Source organism: Lotus japonicus, chromosome 1 (genome assembly GCF_012489685.1).
Source record: "Lotus japonicus ecotype B-129 chromosome 1, LjGifu_v1.2".
NCBI lineage: Eukaryota > Viridiplantae > Streptophyta > Magnoliopsida > Fabales > Fabaceae > Lotus > Lotus japonicus.
Genome location: NC_080041.1, coordinates 83,593,996 through 83,604,443, shown reverse-complemented (window position 1 = coordinate 83,604,443; position 10,448 = coordinate 83,593,996). Strand labels below are relative to the sequence as shown.

The following is a 10,448-nucleotide window of genomic DNA, read 5'->3' as shown; positions in this document are numbered from 1 at the left end:
TTGAATCTTTTGTATACATGATTTCATAAATAATAATAGAATAAAATAAATCATTCAAATTCACAGAATTACAACCTGGATACTGCCAACTCATCTAATATACAAAAGGTTTTAGTTTATATAAATAAATCACTATGAAATTTGATGACAATCATGCAGAATGCATAGTTTTATCCTCCAACACCAGCAACAAGTACCAAATTCAGCCTCTAATCTGTAAGCATGCTGAGTTTCACGCCAAGAACTCTAGGTTTAATTGGCATCTTTTTGAAGAGGCAAGGAGCCAAGGAGCATGCAAAGAAGACCCTTGATTTAAGTATGAGAACAAAAAATAAGCAAGAATGTACCTAATTTGTCAAAACTGATTTTAGACAGATCCCACAGGGATCATCTTTAAAGCTGCTGCAATTGGCATGCCAAGGACTCCAAAAACAACGCTAGCAACCCATTGCTTCAAACTAAGTGGAGATGTGTTCGCATAGGTGCCCAAGAATTCAATTATTATGATTTGGAAGATAACAGTACAAGTGAGGACAGCTACGAACACGTAATTCTTCAGTATACCTTCAAAAACATTTATCTTCTCCATATCTCTGGAGTTGATCTCATTGAAGACCTAACAAGACATTTGAATAACAGTGATCTCAATAAGAAGAACAATCACAGGACACATAACAAGGAATCATAGTTTGAACATGTTATACAGGAAATTCCACTACTAATGCAATCAGGTTACAAAATATCACACCAGAACATTTGAAAATTCCAAAAGTCAAAACATCTTTTTGAAAACTTATCGTTTATTTTTTACAAAGAGGAAAACAGTCATCTACTATGTACTAACTACAAAGGTTGGAGACAAAAACAAACTAGTCTGACAAATCATATCTACACTCTACAAAATAAGCTACTCATGTAGATTGCACAGAATTTAGATATTGGTTATGCTATGAGTTAACCAAGAAAAAGAAATAGGATGAAGCATGAGATGTCAGCAACTTTCGAACAAAAAACAAATCTCCAAAATCAGCTCAGAATGCTAAAATGAATGTAACTTTTGGTCATTTAAGTTTCAGGACCATAGTAGTGATAAGTCAAATGCAGTGATGTTAAGTTTACCTGACAGAATACGAATGAGTTGAAAATTAGTGTATTCAATATCAGATCCGAATCCGAGCCATCAAGATGAAAAGCTACTTTTCCTCTTGTCTGGAGGAACCAGATTACAACAAATTGATAAATAGACTGTCCCAAGATATTCCTCCACATCACATTGCTGATAAAGTTTCCTTTCCTACCAACAGGTGCTCTTTTCATCAAGTCATCATTAGGAGGTTCAGTGGCTAGTGCAAGTGCTCCAAGAGTGTCCATAATCATGTTGACCCATAGGAGTTGAACCGCAGTGAGGGGAGCGTTTCCTAGTAATTTATACATATCATGAGGGGAATTAGAATCAAAGACATTAAATAATAAATTAGTGCAAAACAAAGGTTAACTTCGATTAGGAAGATAATAATAACAAGGAAAGTATCATGATTACCAGTTAAACAGGCAGAAGAGAAGTTGACAATCAAAGCAACCACATTCACAGTTAGCTGGAACTGCACAAATTTCTGTATGTTAATGTAGACTGAACGGCCCCATTTGGCCACAGTCACAATAGTAGAAAAGTTATCATCCAGTATGATCACATCTGCACTTTCTTTTGCTACCTGAAAAAAAAAAACAGCTTTATAAAATATATCATCGAGTGCAAATTTAATATGACAATAATTCAAAGGAGCAAGACCTTCCGCTAGCAACCAATGGTAAGTTCGGGAGTTCAGAAATATATTGGGTGTAAAGCATCTCTTTGACTGAAGATTTTGAGTTTCATTTACCATTTTATATATCATAAGCACTTCACCTTCAGTAACACATACTTGAGAGCTGATAGGCCCCTAAATAGAGAATGGGCTGAGACAATTAATCCTGAGACAATTAATCCAAGGCCCAAGGTATGGCACGTGTATGTGAGGAGGGGGAAGGAAGGAAGCATCCAGAAGAAGAGTGAGCTGGCAGTGTGAGAAAGGGTGCTAGGAAGAGTTAGTTACGGGAATTAGGGGAATTGGTGTATAAAGGGGATTCTGTTAGTAGGGGAGAGGTATCTAAGAATATTGTGATTGTAAGAGTGAATAGAGAAATGTCTTCTCTATAGGAGCTTAGCTCTGGAGTAGTAGTGATACTACTGTAATTGTCCTTTTCCATTAATTCAATCAAACGATTCCCAGTTTTCTTTTCATTTCCTCTTTACTGTTTCTTTGGTTCCCATCAAATTGGTCCGACCTGCCGGATACTCACGAGACAGAAACCAGTGTTATTCATCGTTGTGCTTGACCTCGAATGCCACCGGCGAAGAAGATGGAAGCGAAAGTAACAGCTCTGGAAAACGAAGTTGCCAGCCTTCAAACCACCCTGATCACGATGAAGGAGCAAGCAGAGAACAATCAAGCACAATTGCTTGCGCTCTTCACCCAGAACCTGTCCAAGCAAACTCCTGAGAAGGAGGACTCAGGGAGCATTCGTAACAACGACACCCCAATCAGATCTGGGAAAGACGTCGGCGGATCATCTGGTGTGTCTGGATGGACCAAGCTCGATGGAGGTCTTCTGGACGAATTCCGGAAATCTGCAAAGAAGGTGGAGCTACCATTGTTCAACGGCGACGACCCCGCTGGGTGGATTGCGCGCGCAGAGGTGTATTTCCACATCATGGGTACAAGCCCAGAAGTCAAGGTGAATTTGGCGCATTTGTGCATGGAGGGATCGACAATCCATTATTTCAACTCTCTGTTGCATTTGGACCCTGGTTTAACCTGGGAAAAGCTCACCAATGAGCTGCTGGAGCGCTATGGCTCTGCAAGCAAAGGGGATGTGTTTGAGCAACTCTCAGATCTCCAACAGAAGGGAACAATCGATGAATACGTTCTGGAATTTGAGCGTTTGTTGTCTCAAACTCCAAATCTACCTGATGAGCAATTCTTCGGATACTTCATTCATGGTCTCCGAGAGGATATTCGAGCACGCGTCCGGAGTATGCGTACGTTGGTGCCTCTGCCACGTTCTCGATTGATACCTTTGGCAAGAGCAGTGGAGACGGAGCTCCACGACCCAGGTCACTCGCGCACCGGGTCGAAGGAAGGAGCCTCACTTTCTGGATTCGGGTCGGGTTCTTTTACCAGAGCGGCCCAACATGCGTCACTTGGGTCTGGCCCACCGGGTCAGAAACCCAATCAGGGATGGGTAATGGTCAAGAGCAAAGACGATAAGGTCGATCGACGTGAGGACAACATCAACCCTCGCACACCTCCGCGCGATCGAGGGATACGTCACCTGCCTTACCAAGAGCTTCTGGATCGAAGGCAGAAGGGGTTGTGTTTCAAATGCGGAGGAAAGTATCATCCTCTTCATCAGTGCCCTGATAAGCAACTTCGTATAATGTTAGTCGATGAATCGGAAGAGGTGAACGACAAGCCTGAGCAAGAAGCAGACACGACGGGAGCGGTGGTGGATGGTGAGTGCAGCATCATGAGCCTGGAAGCGGAGCCAACCCAGACTCGAACCATGAAGCTACAGGGGGCAATCGGTGGTGTACAAATGCTCATTTTGGTGGACAGTGGCGCGACGCATAACTTCATATCCCGCCGCGTGGTGGAAGCCATGGGATGGGTTGTTCAGACAACACCGATGATGCGAATCCGATTGGGAGATGGGTATAAAGCCATTGCTCGAGGAAAGTGTGAACAAATGGAGGTAGGAATCAGAGATTACAAGACAACAGTGGATGCCCTGCTGTTAGACTTAGATGACACCGACTTGGTCTTGGGAGTGGCATGGCTCGCTACGCTTGGGGAAATGAAGGTTCATTGGGGGAAAAGGACTATGAAATTCCAACACGAGGGAAAGTGGGTCTATCTACAAGGTCAGGACTATGCTCGGGAAGAAGGAAAGGCTCTACAGAGTTTCTTTGGCAGTAACAAGTGGGAATTTGGGGGGTGTTACCAGGCTTCTTCTTTGCTTACCCTGGAGCCTGCAGATGACAAGCAGGGAGAATCTCACCTAACCAAAGTCCAGGCACAACAATTAGCCACCTTACTGTCAAGTTTTGATTATATCTTTGCCACAGTATATGGACGTGACCCTCCTATTATCCTTCGATTCACATCTGGTGAAACAAACGTAAAAGCAGTGGCACTAGAACTGGTAACTCACGGTGAAGCTCTACGCCAACTCAAGCACCACTTAGCCCGCGCCCAAGGAAGAATGAAATCCCAAGCTGACAAGAAGAGGGGGGACAAGCAAATTGCGATTGGGGAATGGGTTTATCCCACTTTTCACGTTTCACTACTCAAAAAAGCGGTTGGGGACTATTCTATGGAGCAAGGATTACCACAGGGAATGAATGGCAAGTTCGTGGAGTCAGTGGAACCTGCATTGGTACTAGCCACCCAAGATATATTGCAGCTCGACGAAACAGTGAAGCAATTTCTGATCCAGTGGCCGGGGAAACCTGCGGACGAAGCAACTAGGGAAGATGAGCAAACATTTTTGAACCAATTTCCCGCTTTCAACCTTGAGGACAAGGTTGTGTTTCAAGGGGGTGGTATTGATAGGCCCCTAAATAGAGAATGGGCTGAGACAATTAATCCTGAGACAATTAATCCAAGGCCCAAGGTATGGCACGTGTATGTGAGGAGGGGGAAGGAAGGAAGCATCCAGAAGAAGAGTGAGCTGGCAGTGTGAGAAAGGGTGCTAGGAAGAGTTAGTTACGGGAATTAGGGGAATTGGTGTATAAAGGGGATTCTGTTAGTAGGGGAGAGGTATCTAAGAATATTGTGATTGTAAGAGTGAATAGAGAAATGCCTTCTCTATAGGAGCTTAGCTCTGGAGTAGTAGTGATACTACTGTAATTGTCCTTTTCCATTAATTCAATCAAACGATTCCCAGTTTTCTTTTCATTTCCTCTTTACTGTTTCTTTGGTTCCCATCAAGAGCTCAAAAGGTTTACTGTTAATATATTCAAGTTGCATTTGAAAATAAACATGGTGAAACATCCACTAAATCCAGACAATTAATTCCCCGTGAAAATTAGCATTCAATAGAATATATAATATCTCAAGCAAAAAAGGGCTCCTGGTTTTAAAATTTATAGAAAAGAAGATATTTACTTACTGAGACAATATCAATAAAGAGTTGTCTTGACATACCTCAGTTCCAGCAATGCCCATTGCAAGTCCAATGTCTGCTTCATGAAGTGCTGGAGCGTCATTTGTACCATCACCAGTAACTGCAACAACCTCTTCAAATGTTGTCCTCAAGTGTTTCACCAGGGTATGCTTATCCATGGGTGAAGATCGAGCCATCACCTGTAGATATAGACATATCACATGTTGATCGTAGACAAATTTCTTTCGGTAAAGGGTAATTTTGACCACCAAACTTTTACTTCCAAGCTTCAAGAATCACCTAGTATACTCAAATAGTCCGTCATGAGGTGCATTCACCATCAGTATGTCGATTTTAACAGTAGTTGGTATTACTGCATACATATAATTAGATGGCATTTTGAAATTAATAAACTTTGATTTGCAGGATATATAAAGTAGTAATATGCAGAACACTAATTTTGCAAAGGCTGCACGAAAGGGGAAAACACTTCAAATGACATCTTCAAGAATCATTCTAGTAAATCTTTATTGGCATGCTACAGCAAGTAGACTTTTTGAGTATTTGTGTATCCCCCCTGCTCAGAAAAACAAAAGCTGCATCCTGAAACCCAAGCTCTGGCAAGGGCAACTAATACTTCAAACATATCACCAAAAACATAGAAAAATTCACGAAATTACATGATTATTGGTATGTACCTGAAGTTTTGGAATGATATCATGCAGTTCTTCCTCACTCTTCTCACGGAACACAGGGCCTTCAATTGCTATGCCATCTGTTAAAATTCCACATTCTCTGGCAATAGCCTTTGCAGTACTTATGTTGTCCCCTGTAACCATCCGTACAGTAATACCAGCGGACCTACAAATGGCGACAGACTCTCGAACTCCAGGGCGAACTGGATCTTTAATACCCACAATTCCTATACAAGTGTAACCACTAGTAGGAATGGGACTCCCAACTAAAAATTCGTCTTGAATATCCATGTAAGCAAGGCAAAGGGTTCGGAGAGCTTCATCAGCAAATTTTTCAATTGTATCCTTCAGTTGATTGATGGAGTCCTCATCAAGGGGAACAACCTCGCCATTTGAGTCCACAACTTTGTCACATGCAGCTAGAACTATTTCAGAGGCACCCTTGCAGTGTGCTCTGAAACCACCATCAGGAAGCTGTAGAACTACCCCCATGCTTTTCTTTGTAGAATTAAATGGTTCAACTTTCACAAGTTTTACCACTTGTCGTCCCTTGATGAAATCACCACCAAGTGACAGGCCAAATTCTAAGATTGCAGTCTCAGTTGGTGATCCCAGAATCTCAATCTTCTCGTTTTTGTTTTTGACAACTTCTCCTCCAGTGTTGTTAAATATTGACTCAAGTAGAATTGCCAGAGCAGAATCAGGAAGATCAGATGAGAAATCAGAAGAGACGGAAGAGCGGTTTACTTCTTTAATTTTCCCACATATGCAAGCTTTTACAACAGTCATATGGTTGGTGGTTAGTGTACCAGTCTTGTCACTGCAGATGGTAGTGGAGGATCCCATTGTCTCACAAGCAGCCAAATTACGGACGAGTGCCTTATCATTCATCATCTTTTTCATGGCAAAAGCAAGGCTCAATGTTACGGCTAAAGGTAAACCTTCAGGAACAGCAACAACAACAATAGTAACAGCAATGGCAAAGAATTCCACAATTTCCATAGCATCATCACCAGACCATGTCCATTGGGATCCTTCTTGTAGCTTGCGGCTAAATAGCCCTTGAACCAACACAGAAAATGTCACAACAGCAAAAAAGAGGCCTATTTTCCCAATAATGGTAGCCACACCATTGAGTTTTACCTGCAAGGGAGTTTCATCGTCTCCCCCCTCACTGAGAGTAGCCATTAGTTTGCCCCATTGGGTCCTCATTCCAACGGTAGTAACAAGCATCTTGCATGATCCATCCTGGATTTTGGTTCCTGAGAGAAGAAAAGGATTAAGTTCACTGACATTCACTGGTTCACTTTCTCCTGTCAAACTTGATTCATTTATCAACACGGAGAAACCAGACACAAAAAGCCCATCAGCAGGGACCTGATCTCCAATATTAAGATGGACTATATCACCAGGAAGTAGATCATATATTGAAAGCTTCTGTCTAAAGCCATTTCGCGTGACTTGAACTGTAATTTTTTTCTTTTCTCTATCTAGATCCTTAAACTGCAAGGATTGTCTGTAATCACTAGTGGCAGTGACAAACACTACAAGCAATATGCTTGCAACAATACCAATTCCATCCTGTGCACCCTTGGGCCATCCTTCCATTATTAGGCCAACTATCAAAGAAACCAAGGCACATACTGCAAGTATCATGAGAGTCGTATCTTGAAGAGCTTCCCATACAAAAACCCAAAATCCCCGTACTGGGCTTTCAGTGAATTTATTAATTCCATAAACTTCTTTTCTCTGGTTTAATAAGTGCTCAGATGTTGATATCCCATCATTAACTGAGGATTGGAGTTTATTTGTGATACCCTCAACCCCGCCATGAATTTTTAACTTCTTCACATCACGTCCATCAACAATTGATCCCGACTCATCCGCACAAATTTCAAAACCTGCAGCTTTAACTTCCTCCGGTACAGTGTACTGACTTGACAAACTTAGACCTGGAGAGAATGCAAACTATGTAAAAGGAATAGTATGAAACCTTTGCAACAATCTTAAAGTGCATGTAGGTTGACTTTCTTACCATGGATAAACTGAAGTGCAGCTTGTGAAACCAACACTGCAACTCTGAATTTCTCCTACAATGTATAGTAGGGCCAGGGGAATTTAGAGATTTTGGAAGTAATTTTACAACATTTAAATGATCATATTCATATCCCTTTTCCCCACAGCCAGCTAAGCTACTTGAGTAATTATGAAATGTAACAGGATAGAATCCTTCCATAACTCAATTTTAAATTGAAATTCAGAAAACCCATGTCTTGGAACTTAACATTAGCCACTTAAACTTAGTAGGATTACTGAAATATGTAAACAAAACCAGTAGGCCTTACAATAACTTGTTGTGCAAGTTTAGGACAATTTGGCAATTTATCAGATATGTCTCAGCAAAGCATTATGATGAGGGAGGCCATTCTTTATCATGAAATTATACCATCACTTGTCATCTCATTGTAGTTTGATCATTTCAAAAAGACAATAATGGTGTTTTAGATCCATAGCCAATGCCCAATAATCATTCCTTTCAATCTATTTCCCTTTTTTGCAAAAACAGGCAATGGGAAGAAAAGAACAAATGGGTAATTATCATGTTGCTGATATTCAAGTAAGAGCTTCTTCATTCCATTCCAACCAAGCAGAACAGCAAAGCATAGTCAATTATACAAGTGCTAGGCTATGAAGCCCAGGTACTTCAAAATTACTAAAGTATTGATTGATGTTGTATGAATATGCAATACCGATAGGCGTACAATACATACATATCTTGAGAGTATTCTCAAGATTTTAACTTAAGAGAAATTAATGACCAAGATGTTTGAGATATGACTTCAACACATTTGAAATAAAACTTTAAGAACTTGCCTTAAAGCTTCTTGTTCAACCATATTCTTCATCATGTTGTGATAAAAATTGGACTGCATAATCCTCTATTAATTCTTCGAAAAGAAACAATAGAGGGTTATGCATTCCAACCTTTGACTTTTGTCTAGACAAGATAAATGGCACACCAAAGGAAAGACAAGGCTACAGAACATTAGTGGACATCTACATGATTTTCACTTAATGACAATGCTGGGCTTCTAGATTTGGCAAATTTGTCTATTGACAAACAAAACTTAGAAGCTATGCTGCTTTGGATGATGGGAATGGGGAAGACTAAAATGAAGCTGTTAGTATCGGATGATAAATATTAGGCAATAGTATAGAGCAAAGACTTGTTTTGAACAGGACTAAGGATATTTATAGTAACATGGTAAACTGATTGGGAAAAATATGGAAAAGAATACATTTTGATATGGACAAGGAAAACATGTGTCTATGCTTTTTTTTTTTTTTCTAGTGATTACAAGTATCTTCTTCTAAATTATGATAGTGATCTTAGTTTTATCTGGATCATGGTGATCGTTGCTCTCTCTGGTAATTTTGAATGTAACCCGTTTGGATTCCTGTTGAACTCAATGTGGATCCACATTGAAACCAACGTGTCAAAAGTCAAAACCATGCTTCTCCTATCCACCTTAAACTCGAAGTGGCAAATTCTAGCTTCTGTGTTGGTGCTTTGAGATACGTGAAATCACATTTGTCTTGCCTCCAACTCTAACGTCAAACCAAACATGCACTAACCTCATCCCAGATCAGTGTTTGATTGGAAAGTATAGTCAATGAATACATTGATTTACCATTTAAGTTTTCCAGATTAGTTATGATTAATATAATCATTAATAGACAATAAACATTTGAACTGGCAAGTAAGAAATGGAAAGAAAAAAAGAAAGAAACCTGATTGGATCGTCTGATAGCTTCAGCTTCAAATCGCTTGGAGAGATTAGCAGTGAAACGAAACCTCCTCTTGCGATTCTTAACAAGCCAACAGAGCTTCCTCCATCGCTGAAGCGCTTCCTCTGATGAGTTCTTGGCCTTCACATCGCCGAAATTCTCATTCAGGTAACTCTCCATCACACACACACACACACACACACGATCACTTCACTTCATTCAAGTATTCAACTCACCAACTCAACAAGAGAAGAAGCTGCACTAAACTGGTTTCTACTTCAACGGCTAGGATTTAAGCATGATTCTCTTCTTCGTAAGTAAGTAATATGGTTCAGAAAAGCTTTAGAAAGTTGAAGCAGGTGGAGACAATCGTCAACTTCAGTGCCCACCACGCTACAAACACTCATCTGAGTAAAAGTTGGAAGAAAGAAAGTGTATTATACTCAGATTTGGATCTAACTAATCAATCATGTAAGTATAAAAAAGAAGAAAATGATTCGTTGTTACTTTTGTTTTTTAAAATAAAAAATTACCAAAAAAATATATTAAATATCTAAATCCTATGTGACTTGTGAAAGTTAGGTGTTAGTGTTGGTCTAGTAAGTTATAGCGTGAAAGGGTGAGATTATAAAAAGTCATTTATCAAAAGAGATTTGTTATGTTTATAAGTCAAAGACCAAAATATATATATATGGGTTAAAAATACCTTTAGTCCCTATAAACTAGGTTTAATTGTATTTGGCTCCTACAACAAATTTA

General features: G+C 40.1%; 1 protein-coding gene across 1 annotated transcript; it reads right to left on the bottom strand.

Annotated features, from left to right (window-relative positions):
- On the bottom strand, positions 1–10,140 carry LOC130723301 (calcium-transporting ATPase 1). Its single transcript, XM_057574299.1, has 7 exons — positions 9,693–10,140; positions 7,936–7,990; positions 5,904–7,852; positions 5,247–5,405; positions 1,541–1,712; positions 1,120–1,418; positions 1–616 (listed from the first exon to the last, which is right to left on the bottom strand). Exons 1-7 carry the CDS (start codon positions 9,867–9,869, stop codon positions 368–370), a joined length of 3,060 nt encoding a protein of 1,019 aa, XP_057430282.1. The 5' UTR covers positions 9,870–10,140; the 3' UTR covers positions 1–367.
- Between the last annotated feature and the right edge of the window lie 308 nt (positions 10,141–10,448).